Source organism: Venturia canescens, chromosome 4, assembly GCF_019457755.1.
Source record: "Venturia canescens isolate UGA chromosome 4, ASM1945775v1, whole genome shotgun sequence".
NCBI classification, from domain to species: Eukaryota; Metazoa; Arthropoda; class Insecta; order Hymenoptera; family Ichneumonidae; genus Venturia; species Venturia canescens.
In genome coordinates, this window is record NC_057424.1 from 13121216 (window position 1) to 13134647 (window position 13432).

The 13432-nt window shown below is 41.2% G+C and overlaps 2 protein-coding genes and 1 long non-coding RNA gene across 5 annotated transcripts in view; 2 read left to right on the forward strand and 1 right to left on the reverse strand.

The window, feature by feature from the left end:
• The window catches only part of LOC122410222 (1-phosphatidylinositol 4,5-bisphosphate phosphodiesterase epsilon-1-like), a 113306-nt gene that overhangs the window by 74068 nt on the left and 25806 nt on the right, over positions 1-13432 (forward strand). For all 3 annotated transcript variants that reach the window (XM_043418340.1, XM_043418343.1, XM_043418342.1), the window contains exon 4: positions 3748-4295. The gene's annotated coding sequence lies outside the window, so the exon portion shown is untranslated. The remainder of the gene's footprint in view (positions 1-3747; positions 4296-13432) is intronic.
• The window catches only part of LOC122410225 (uncharacterized), a 33148-nt gene continuing 25927 nt past the window's right edge, over positions 6212-13432 (reverse strand). Inside the window, exon 3 of the long non-coding RNA XR_006260882.1 lies at positions 6212-7386. This is a non-coding gene — a long non-coding RNA (uncharacterized lncRNA). The remainder of the gene's footprint in view (positions 7387-13432) is intronic.
• On the forward strand, positions 9462-13359 carry LOC122410223 (uncharacterized). The gene has a single exon (XM_043418344.1). It carries the CDS (start codon positions 10304-10306, stop codon positions 11603-11605), a length of 1302 nt encoding a protein of 433 aa, XP_043274279.1. The 5' UTR covers positions 9462-10303; the 3' UTR covers positions 11606-13359.

Below are 13432 nucleotides of genomic sequence, written 5' to 3' on the forward strand. Positions count from 1 at the left end.
CGTATATAGAGAGCTTTTATTTGGGTCAGAGCCACGGTCGTTTCCGTGCATTTGCGGAAAAGACTCGTTTCCCGAGCTTCTATACACGTACAGATATAGGCGTATGAACGTTTAAGGGTGAGCTGAAAACGCGTATTTTAGTCGATGCATCGCACAATCGTGTTCTACACGAATGTTCCACGTAGGATTACACAGAAACGTCCAAACGCTCTCACGGGTCTCTTCTCTTTCGATTTTTTTGTTTTTTTTTTTTTAATTTTATCTATTTATTCCCATTCTATGGTAAGAAAAAAAATCATACGTTGATAAAAAATGGTCCTCGCCGTCACAAATAGATTTACTATTTCATGTAGTTCTTTAATATCGATGAAGTATCGCCCCTGCAGAAGTAAACTGGCTCGTAGAAATTGCAGAAAATTCCATTCGAAGTTACACCCTTGCGAGCCACGAATAATCAACGTTACCGGATTATTAATGGCTTAATAACTCGACGAAAATGTTGGTGTAACGTCGACTCGTTAATGAATATATTAAACAATGAATCTTGTTTTTCTTCGGTGGAATACTCATATTTTAATGCACATTTGAAAACGCGAGGAATTTCAATCAATAGTTTGGAAACTCCCCCCGACCACGTTGGTTGATTTTTATTTTTTCAGAGAGTTCACGTCACTCTTCTGCTTAAAATCGCAATTTGATATGTCACTGCGCAAAAAGAACGGGCCTGTTGGACAATATTTCTTTTCGCAATTAATTAATTTTCGTGACACTGAGTATTCGAGCAATAAAAATTTGCGGCCCGGCATTCTCGAGGACTTTTTCATGCATCGAACACTCGTACATCGAATGGTTCAGTACGAAATAACGAAATGGAATAAAATTTCTACGTGTGACTCGAAATAATCTAGACAGCTGCGAAAAAAAAGTGTTTGATTGAGCGGCTCCCGAGCGAATAGTTACGGTTTTTCATGCAACGCATTGAAAGTACTAAAAATGGAAAGATTGATCGGATCTAGAAAATGTTGAAAAAACTTATTCATTATTATTAGTATTATTGAAAACGCACTTTTCATGATTCATCGTAAAATGCACTTTTACGAAAAATCCAGGAACTGGACTATTTTCTTCTTACCCCCGTTCATCATTTTTTTTACGCTCACGCAATCCATTGTCATTAGTATCTAATTTATGAGCCTCGAAATTAATTTCGTACTCCTTGTCGCAACGAGTTTCTGTGAAACATGTGGCAGCGATGGGCGACGAGAAAAAATTGCCCGTTGGAGAGGATAAAAGTTATGAGAGAGTCGTTGAAAACATTGCTTTGATTATTTTTTTCTATTTTGGATTACAAGAGCCAAAGTTTTCCCGACAATCACAGCAGCCAAGAGTCTCCGCTGCGAAAAGTTTTCTACAGTGCACAACTCTCGAGCTTTAATGGGCTCAACTCCCGTCCATCTTGTTTTATATCTATCCTCGAGATTTAGGCGGCCATCTCCTGTTCCTTTTCATTAGAAATTTTACCTTCCCGACTTATCCGAACTTAAAATAAAGTCTCTTCTTTAGTGATGGGTGCAGATGAGGAATAAAAGCTGAAATATTTCAATTTTTCAAAACGTTCTTACAATCCTGTTCTTTTGCCTCGTTAATCAATTCGTGGAGGACAAGTTCGTCAGATATTCGAGAGATTCGTGGAGTCCTCGCTCGAATCGAACCCCGTTGAATCGTCCAAACAGAAAAAAAATGAAACTTAATTTTTTGGAATATGAAAATAACGTTTTGTCAAAAACTGTAAACATTGGTGAGCACGGCTTGTGCAGAGACTTACGCAAACACCGGATGTGGTCAATTATTGATACACGTGTGGTCGGGACAAAATACACGCTGCGACGGGAAAAATTCGCGAAAAACAAATTCCATGGCAAAAATGGCACGTGTATGAAAAGCGTTGATATGTGCATTATATATAACGAATGCGAATTACCCTCGCTCTCATCCAATTCGTGATGCTTCACTGAGCAAAACCATTTTATCATGCAACCACGTGCCCGATCGATTTTCTCATCCCTCGACCCCAACACGAATCTCAATCTTGTTGGGGGGGAAAAAAAATAAAAAAATATCCAAATAGTTGCAATTTGCAGATATATTGAACATGAGCGAATAAGCATAGCGTAAAAGGCTTATTTTCTCAGTCGGAAAATTCGCAATCGGCTTTACGAGGGAAACATCGCATTATTTTTATCGCACCGTTCTAGTCACCCAATCGCGACAACTGCACGGAGAGGAACCCTATTTTTGCGATCGATATCATTGAGGGTTTTCAGCCGAGAGCATTCCTTCTCGCGAGAAGTCCATTCGGATAACTGATGAAAAATGAGCGAAAAAAATTTATTTTGAGGAAACGTCGATGAAAATACTGAAATACGTTATTTTTTATTTTTTTGCACCGGAAAGTAATAAAAAATTCGCCTCCCCTTGCTTCATGTATCCAAACAAAGTGTCGACAAATAAAAAGAATAATTGTACTTTTATTCATAGGAATAAAGGTATAAAGGGACGTTCCGGTACTTTCTTTTTGTTACGACGGCCCATATCCGCGCGTTAGAAAAGTTTTTAAGTCTTTTTCTCCCGAGTCACGTTTCCTTAAAGTCGAACAACGTCTCAGCACACGTATATATACAATTGTACATGTTAAACATACGTGATGAAAAATATGAAGTACTCGATGTCGGGCGAAAAGTTTCCCATTTTCGAGGAGCGATTTCGTTCTGTCCACAGAAATGCTGCTTCTACATTCCCACGAATGTCGCAGAGAATCAAAGGCAATAACAACGACCGCTCGATCCTCCCTCCGAAATTTCGGACTCAACAGTTGCTTGAGATTCGTCGAGATGCAATTTTGCTGCTCGTGTGAATCGACGAGCACCGTACTCTCTAAAGTAAAATAACATAAACAGGGAAAATGATTTTTCTAGACAGATATCGAGAGAGTTGCCAGCTGTGATGGAGCGGGATTTGAGAAGTAGAAAGAAGAGATGAAACGAGAGAGAGAGAGAGAGAGAGAGAAAGAAAGCGAAAAGATTGCGAGTGTCTCGGGTTATTCCCCTGACTTGTTAAAATAAAGTTAGCCCTCCTGCAGTTTTCTCTCGAGAATAAAGCCAGCGAGTTCGCGCTGGACACGCGGATCATCACTGTCGCGAAGGACTTCCAGGACAAGCGAGGAAAATAAATAAGTAAAGAGTAGAAAGGGTCAAAAATTAAATACTTTCCCAACCTTTGAAAATTATTGTCCTTGGAGAGCAATTCGAATTGAAGTACGTTCATCACTTTTTATAGTGACAAAAAAAATTGTTGAGATAAAAAGTTACAACAAATGATGATGTACTCGAACTAATCACTCAAAATATTAATATTAAAAGCATCGATAAATAGTTAATCAAAGCGTGCAGTGAGTTTGAATTGAAAAAGAAATGTCTAAGATAAGAATGTATTCTAGGCGCCCCGTCTCATATTTCCACATGCGGAAGTATTTATTTCACACCGATTTCTCGTATCGTTGGAAACTGATATACCGAAAAAGAAACCGTCAACGCGAAAAAAAGATCGAACTTTATCTCGTAAAAAGATGTTTTCCTCTTCCCCAGTATCCAGCCCCTATTTTTTTTCTTTTCGTTACGTCGATTGTCCAATAAATCGTTCCAAGTTTCAATAATAACGTCGAGGTGCTGTATGTTTTTTTTTTTCCAGTGGCTGTCCAAGGACCGGAAGAAAGGAAGGAAAAAAGGAGGATATTTGGCCTATGCGTTGATCGAAGGGACGTCCAAGGGTTTGAAGCCTCTTGGGGGTTGTTGGACAAAGGGTATAAAGCTCCCCTTCTAACAAATTTATCGATGGAGCCATCTTGATGTAGACGAAAATTGGTCGGTACGAGGAGAGGACTTTGTAAAAAGTTTCGAGGTCGAGGATACGTGGAGCTTGTTACTATTGCGGGAAACAGTCGGGAGGCGTTTTTCGCCGCTAGACACGTCAGGCTGAACCCAACGAGTCCAGGCGGTACTCCGAGTACCAGAACGCACCGTACTGAGGCGATTTGTCGAGTCAAAAACCGTCAACGATATCGGGTAAAAAAGGCACGAGATCGGCGACAGCAGCGACGACATCATCGGCTTAAAAGTCGGGCGAAGAGGAAGCGGAAGAAGACGACAACGTGCTGGCTGCTGCTCTACGGAAATCGACAGGAACTTAGACCACCACCGCACCCTCCACCCCACGTGGCCGCACCACCACCTCATAAGGTATTTAACGACACTTCTCACCCTTCCCCCCGACATTCTCAGTCTTCTGATTCATTATACTCATGAATGGCCAATCTTTTCCTTACTACTATTTTTAAAAGAAACTCTTACTGGGAGTTACGGGGAATAATTTCTCACTGGGAGGGCGCTCCTTTTTTCCTCGAGATTCAATCAAATTTTTTTTATTTTCCAAATCTGCTTACAAAATTCTCATTTTGTGTGATCCCCTCGCAGCATTTTTGCATTACTCCAGTGTCAAACGCACCTGGCTCATGCTGCCATACTCTGCAGATCTAACGTCCAGATTATCCGTCCGATCGAATTTCCATACTCGTCTTCCCTCCTCCCTACGGCCGTCCCTTCGTCCTTCGTGCACTGTATTCACCGGTAGATCAAATATTTGCGTTTTCCCGTAGGACGCTGGCCACGACCGGTTAGGTACACGAAGCTTCGTTGCAAGTATTCCGTGTATACATCACATCTGGCTTGGATATTCCGAACATGTTGGTCTCGAGCTCTCCGTATACTCCCCGAGACATATATCAACTGTTACAAGAAAATAAAATATCCTAAACACATACCAATTGACGCAACATCGAATTTCTCCATCCGCCTTGCCTCTCATATAAGTTAATATAAAGGGTGGGACGACGACAACGTGATTTTGCAACAGTTATCGAAGCACTTTTTCACTCAAAGTGATAAAACGGGACCTGCAGGTATATTTTTACAGCTCAAAAAAGATTCGAGGCATCCCCGAAAAGTCTGAATTTCACTTTTTCAATGACAAAGTCAACAATCCATTGTCCATCCCGGACTCACCGTTCAGGGACGACCCTCTCGAAAGTTGCCCGATTCTCTGCTTTCATCCTCGCCCCCTTCGATCGAGCAATTATTCAATATTGCGCAAATGGTGAGTCGAAGAGAAAAATGACTAAGAACTTTTTTTCCCTCCAGAATTCGGCAATCTATCTTCTCGCTAAGTTTACGCGATAGATTCGGACCACCCTGTGTACACGTGTACGTATGTTGCGGAACGGAGACATTGACGAAGATCGAAAGCATGGTCGCCGACGGATTTAGTTAGGCAAGTCACCTTACGTGTGTTCGCGACTCCCGGTTTCCTCCCAGTCCTCCAAGTTCACCCTCGGAAAAGCTCGGCAATAAATTGACTCTCGCACGCGGTTGAAGAGAAAATGTAATATCTACATCTATATGAACACACGGATGATATAACTTTCACTACACCCGTTCCTGCCACGCTACTTCCGGTGGCTGTACCCAAGAGAAATGAGAGCCACTAAAAAAATATATTTCAGTTGAAAGACCTGTTTAAGGTTATCCTTAGAGCTCATTTCACTCTTCAGGGAATCGACCATGATGAATGATCGAATGACACTTGCAATTTTTTTTTTCTCGTACCTCCGAGTTCCGTCACTTGGAAATGCGAAGCAAGGGACAACTGTCGATGAAAATGAACAACTGGTAATATGAACCTGGACAAATATTGGATGAAACCAGATATTCATTGCTTCCATCCCGATTCGTTGATCAGAAATTACAAGTGAAGGTATTATTCTTTGTCATAAAATCAAGACATTTGCAGAGTAGTGAGTTCTGGATAAGAGGATTTCAAAGGTTTCAGCTAGCACAAAATATTGATTAACTCGAAATATGAGCCATAAAATGTTGTGGGGAACATAATTTCATTTCCGAAGGATTCATAGTCCGTTCTCGTTTCACCTGCTTCGAGAAAATGAGAACTCGCTTGCAGCAGACGCATATTTATAATAGCAGCGGTCGACTAATTCAGGAAGGATGTACATTCGGGTTTCTTAATTGCTGTTTACTCTTCCGACGAGCTCCGTTGTAAGTATACGCACTGTATTCTGCAGTTCAGAAGTCCTCCTTAAATATGGTTGAGAGAATCTCACTCTCGGAGAATCCGAAGGGAGAAAAAGGGAGAGAGAGAGAGAGAAATAGAGAGTGCAAAAGCTTTCGCTGCTGGTTTTAGAACCCCGTGGCGAAGTAGATAAATGGAAATGGCCAGACGCCGCACGACGATGACAACCTCGATGGCGAAGTCGACGACGTCAGAGATGAGAACCCGAGAGCGACAAAGGGAGGCCGGAAGAGGAGCCAACTGGCAATCAAAGAGGTCTTTTATCAATTCCTCTTCAATAGGCTTTCGTATATATAAACATACGCGGGAATTGAGCTTATATGAACTAGGAAGAAATAAAATATTTACACTGGAATTATTTTTCCTGGATAAATGCTTTTTCGTTTTTTTAGTGTTCCACGCAGAGAAATCCACGTAATAAACATTCCCGTGATTGTAGTAGCGTTTTCTCAAATGCAATTTCAACGAAATTTCTAAAATAAAATTCAACGAAGTCTGTTCATTGTTCGGGTTTACGAATCTTTTTGAAACCGTCTTTTGCGATTCAGCTCCTCCAATGCAAAAATCGAGTTCTCCGTAATGATATACTCGTGTTCGGTTTTTCCTTGGTATAACAAAAAATAAATAAAAATTTTATTGAATCGAAGTTCTGTTGCTGGAAGGTTCAGTAGTTCTCGAGTTAGAAGTAGTGAAACGACAAGCGGACGAAGTTTTTCCTCCTACAGATCTCCATGTCTAGAGCCTGCGGATATAAATTTACCGATATTTTCAAGTGCCAGTAAAGTTCAGGAGAACCACTCGAGAAATAATTCATCAACAAAATAATTAGCACGGTCTCTCCGAAGCTCAATTCATCTCTTACTTTCTTTTCGCTCATTTCAGTATTCACTATCGAATTCATATTCTACGACAATCTTTTCCATAATATCCCAGATCACGTATTTTTCCTGTCGAGTCGCCTCGTCAGAGGAGAATTCCATTCCAGATGATATGACGACTGGAGTTATATCCATTTGATTTATAAGTGGAGATTGAAGTATGCGAAAACGTTGAAGCGTTAAGCGTCCGGCGATGATGGATAATCGAGAAAGCAAAGCAAATGTCGGAATGGAATTTTATAAGGAAAATCGAAAGAGAATCTCGGCTCCACAGTGTTTCCTCCGAAATACTCATTGCACCTGGATGCACCTGGAAAAATGAAGAAAAAAATTGTATCGAGGGAATATTCTATTGTAAAAAATTGTGTGCAATCGCGAAGCCGATTAATGATTGCCGATTGCATATTGAACGAAGTGGAATTTGAGTTTTTGAGCGAAATTCTGTTTCTCGTTTTGAGAATCAAGAGCATACAAAATAACCGCCAACGGACGACTGCGCACTCAGGGATCCATACGAACACGGAGTTATACATTGCTTAATTACTGTTTGCACGGTTTCGTGCTGCAGGGCTATATGAAACAGAGCGACTGAGCTTTGTGGCCTGTAACTGTATAGGTATATCCTGCACATACTTGCGTATAGACACAAACAGAAAACTCCGGTGATATTCCCGGTACAACCGCTGTTGCCAATTCTCTCTCTTCCTCTTTCTCTCGTACCGTTAGGTTTTCGAGATAAACGAGAACGAGCTCGACGACGACGACGACAACGAAAGTCGTCCAGGGTTGGTTCGAACATGGTATGCTGAATAAATGGAACGAGAACGGGAGAAAGATACGAGATGAACATCTTGAGGAACAACGTTTCTCACCGACTCGAGTTGTAGCTCCGTTCATGTTGTTTTATTTCATTTAGTCGTTATATGTTTTAAGGATCGCTTTTCCGAGGGTAGAAGACAGGCTGGCACTTGACACGGCTATAAAGACTTCATAGCATCAATGTTTCTTTAATTTATACAGGACCTGAGAGAAATCGCGTGTGATACTTGGGGAGCGATGGATAAGGAGATTGGGAAGGAGCATTTTGACGTTTCGCTGCACGGTGCAACGTTCCTGAAATAGTGATTGAATCGAAAGTGCGTAAGACGCTGTTGGTCCGTAAAAATCGATTTTATGAAAGGGGCCGCAGTGGAAATCGGCATGCTTGATACGCAAGCGGCGAAGGAACGTCGTCGAAAAAAATGGCTGACAACTTTTATCTTCAGAATCTAACGATCCGACCCCGTTGCTTCTTTCCTCCGCATTATTTTCTTTCCACGTTTGTGTTTCATACGATATTCATTGCACGCTTAAGAGCTGGCTAAGACTTTTCGACGATGGGACGTTTCCCTGCTCGCTTCTCAAAGCCGCAATCGCATTACGACGACGTTGGTAACGACATTAAAAGGGATTTTTCCCTGTGCAACGTACTCAGTGAATCAGTGAACGGTTGCAAGGGGTTCGAGGAACGCGACTTTCTCCAGATAAGTTGTACCGTAAATACAAAAGCGGACAGGCCATTATCAGGATCGCAAAGTCTCCCTGCTGCGGCTATTCTTTTTCAATCTTTTCAACTCTCTCCGCTTTTCCAAACGCACACTAACATCTGCGTGCCTTTGGACAAGGACACGGCTGTATGCGAGCAGATAAATCGGAACGAATCTCATCCCTTTAAAATCGTCCATCTTCCTTTGGGGTACTTTGGCCAGATCCGGAATGGAATTGTCGCCAGTTAGATGCTTCGCCTTTTCCTTAAGCCCCAGGCTTTTTCCCTCCCCGAGTTCGCGATCTCGCCAAGCATCATTCCTCAAATTTTCAGTTCCACCGCGTCTATGTCCACGAATGCATGCCCTGAATAATTTTCTTTACCCATCCCCCCAACTTTATCATTCTCTCTGTTTCTTCCTTTCGCCCTTTCGCTCTGTGCACCATTCCATAGTTGCCAGTACTCCAATCTTGCACGGCTGTTTCTAGACTGCCGTTGTGGCCTATCCTCACTCCCCTGCCCGCACGACTCTCATCCCTGAACGCCACACATCCTAATATCGTCGCACCGCCACCCTCATTCCCCTCGGCACAGTTTTATTTCTCTTTCCCTCCTCCTTCTCACGACATCTCCAGAATTCGACCTCAACCTCCCACACGTTCCTATCCCGCCTGGGTCGATGTGTGCGACCCTTTATGCATCCAGGGCTCTCTGCTGATTCGCACATACATTTATGAATATACGCAGAAATGCATCTTTCTTTGATAAATCGAGTGATGTTTTATCTCCGGTAGGAAACCGACTTGGGTTTCTCATGCGAAACAATCTCGCTACGTTTCCTCACGTATCAGTCTCGCGGCTCCACTTCCATTCGAACTTGAACCACAAATTTGAATACCGCACTCCAAGTTAAGTGAGTTTCAGGTTCGATTAATCGCCTTAATTAAATAGTTCCAACATTTGCCGGGTGCATAATTTAGAACACAAATTTCCTGATCTATTCCTTATGTATTTTTGACTCACTGCTACTTGGCATTTATAAAAATGCTATTTACGCTCATAAGCGTTGCAATTTGTGAGTGATCTGCGATGTTTAATAATAGAATACAATCCACTTGTGACCCTCACCTAATTCATTTCGATATCGTGTCTATTATTTCGCCAAATAGAAAAAAAAAAAAACTAGAATGATGGGAAAAAAGTTGAGACGAGTACATTCATTTCCTTCAAACAGGAATTCCGGATAACCGAAAACTGGGTCTACACTTCACCAAGAGTCGCGAAGTGAGTGAAATTTTAGAAGGATTGATATCTCGGTTTTGGTCATTTATCCTCGTGGTTGTAAATTCGCCAAGTATTTTCTGCAAAATTTAGTTTCTCTTGCTATTTGTATGTCAAGGTGGATAGAAAAATGTCGTGAACTTTTATAAAACTTGAGTATCGATTATCAATATTGCTTAGCAAATGTTTTTCCATGAAATTGTTTTTCTACATTTCTATTTCGGTATACGGAAAATCGAACATGTTAAACTCAACAAGGATGAAAAGTGACAACGACGAAGTTTTTCCTCCATGACACGGAACGTCGTAACCTCAAAAATTACGACTTGCAATAGATCGATTGGAGAAAAGCTTTTTAGAAAATTGTAAAAACGACCACGTCGCCGTTGACCGTTCAGTCAAGAACGGAAAACTGACTTGAATGTACGCCGCGAAAATGTATATCATCTGGCTATTTTGTCTGTTGGCATATTTCGGCTCACCCCGAAACTTCGTCGAATCTACTCGGTGGGTGGACGATTTGGTGTCGCAAATTGTCGAAAATTTGGAATTTCGTCAAGTGAAGATAATGACGCGACTCGATGATAACGCTATCATCGAGAACCCCCTGTTCGACGAACTTTGTGAGAAGTTAACGCAAAATTTGCCCACATTGAGAATCAATTTCGGGGAAAATTTCGAGTTCCCTGTCAATTCTGTGTCCGACGAAACGGTGCAAGCGAGGACTCCCATCGACACTTCGGCCACTCTGTTTCTTCTTGTGATCGAGTCTCGTAACAGCTTGCCTATCACAACGACGAAAAAAAATTTCATCAATGCCGTTGCCGAAATGGCGTCTTATCACTACGATCCGAAATATCTCATGATATCTTTTGTTCCGGAGAAAAGTAACAGCTTCGAGGAACTGTTGCTTTACGCTTGGGCCAAAAAAATGCTGGATTTTACTATTATTGAGTTGGTTCAACCGGAACTCCCGAGACGTTCCATTCTCGTCGAAAGTTCAGTCGCTTCGCCGATGATGTATCAGCTCAACTTCTTTAAAAAGGAATACGTGAGAAAGGTCATGACAGGTATCGATGACCTGTTTCCCAGTAAAGTTGACAATTTATGGGGCCACCGCTTAAGGATACGAATAGGCTCGGCAATGCCATCGATTCTGCTTGACGTTAATATGTACGTAACTAGCATATTTGCTAAAAAATTGGGAAGTTCCAGAACTTATATTCCCCGAGGTCCATCCAATGCTTCAGACGTCTGGCGCTCCATGTATATCAACATGGAAGAAGAAAATTTTGATCTTCAAGGTGAACCGGAGCCTTATTTCTTGTCAAACGGTTGGAATCATACACTGAAAACTGTACCAACAATATTACACGATGCATTCTGTGCTGTCGTGCCGATCAAACGAATATCTAAGAGATCCGTCTCGGCGAATGTCATCGCCGCTTACATTCTGAGTTTCAGTATTATTCTGATTTTCTGGTTGTTCATGAAACTACTCTCATTCCAAACATATCCCTGGCGGATGTTCAACATCGGACGAGTACTTTTTGGTATCTCGATCGCCCAACAACCTCGTGGTAATGTCGAACGAATTATTTTCACTTGCTTGCTCGCTATATTTGCGATGTATTCATCCACGATCTATGCCTCCATAACGGACATAACTATGGAGACGGAAGACGAAGTGGAATTTAAATCCTTGGCTGACCTTGACAGTTGAGGATTGACGGCGTATGTGCAAGATATCGATGCTGAACGAACTACCAGTCTGTTCAACGGTCCGTTAAAAAAATTGGGGAGAAAAAAAGAAGTGTCTTTGAACAATGTGGTTTGTCTTCATCAATTGTTTTTTTATAACGATACCGTTTGCTTCATATCTAAGATGATTTCAGAGGTTGAACTTCTAAAATTGAAAGGTGATGGACGCCCTACCATGGAATACTTCGATCCATGTTTTTGGAGCGACAGTTACGCTTTAACCGTGGGTAAAAGATCACCATATCGTCCGATCTTCGATAAAATAATTATGCGACTCCACAGCACTGGACTTATCGCACGCTTTTTATCCCATAATCGCTCGAATCGCAAAGAAGCCTCTGGTCTCATTACAAAAGATTTGCTAAACACGGATGTTCTTCGTGTGCAGTTAATGGCCATCGGCGTAGTGGGCTTCTCACTCTCTATTTTCGTTCTATGTGTGGAGATCATTTATCATCGTATATCGATGCACATCAAATCGAGAACGCGACCCTTTCGCCCAACTTTCCCCCACGTCGTGTGAAAAGGACTGGGAAACTACAGTTCGTCGATATTAAAAGTGTGATCCACGTTGCGAAATTGATGTTTTTCAGTGATATTGTAGAAGTGAAATATTAAGTGAATATTAAAATTTTGCGATAATAATGCTTTCTCGAGAAAGAAGATGTAAGAGTTAGAGGAGACCGGGGCTGGTTGGCCGACTTTTCAAACTATTGCTTGTAAACAAGGAACTAAAGACGATTTCAAAAACCAAATGGTCGTTCCTCTATCTCAGATGAAAATTTGAATTTTTAAATTTAAAACGAATCGAGTTATCGAATCGCTTTTTTGACGAACCGTTTTTGTGTCAACCGACCCCACGGTCGGGGCAAGTTGACTATGGTACTATTTTTACCTGATAATCAACTAAGTATTAGTGAAATTAATAAAAACGGATAGTTATATCAATACTATTTATTTGATTATTCGAACAATGAATACAAAATGTTGACACATAAGTGAATGTAAAGATAATTTTTGTCCACAAGTGAGAGAAACAGGAATCCTCGTCCTCGTCATCAAAATCAGAATTCCAGTTTTTACACACATGGAATATTATATTTTTACTGGCACACCTTGAGTGGGCCCATTTAGAGCACTCATGTACGTCGACACATGTGTTGGCCAACCCCATACTACTGTTGGCCCACTTACCCCACACTGCTTTTTCTAGCAGCAAAACGTTCTACCAGCAAATTATAGCGATAATTGAGAAGAATACTATGCGCAATTATATAGTTCAATATGTGAACATTCATGTGAAGGGTTATTCTATTAATTGGAAAGAAATTCGAGGCAACAGTAGTTAGATAAGATTGACGTAAAAATTTGGTTCTGTACCTGGATTTATGGAAATTCTTCACTGTCTCTAAACGACGTGTCGCTCTGACGCGTTGGTACACGCATGAATGAGAAAGAGGTTACTATGAACAATTATATCAGCCGAGCATATGCTTACATTCCATATAGTTTGGATGTTATTGTTTATTAGTCAACTTGTCCCGTTGGCCAACTACCTTCCTTACTTTGAATCCGATTGTTAATTTAACGTAAATATCCAGCTCTCGCAATCAATATATTCGAATAAACGAAATTGTAATCGCACTTTACACAATCGTGTATAAACAAGGCTAAACAAACTCGCTGTACAAATAAAAGGATTGTAGCACAACTTCATTCCTTGAATACCAATAATTTCAACCTTTCTTTGCATGTTCCCATAATTATCGCAACCGTTGCAATCTACATC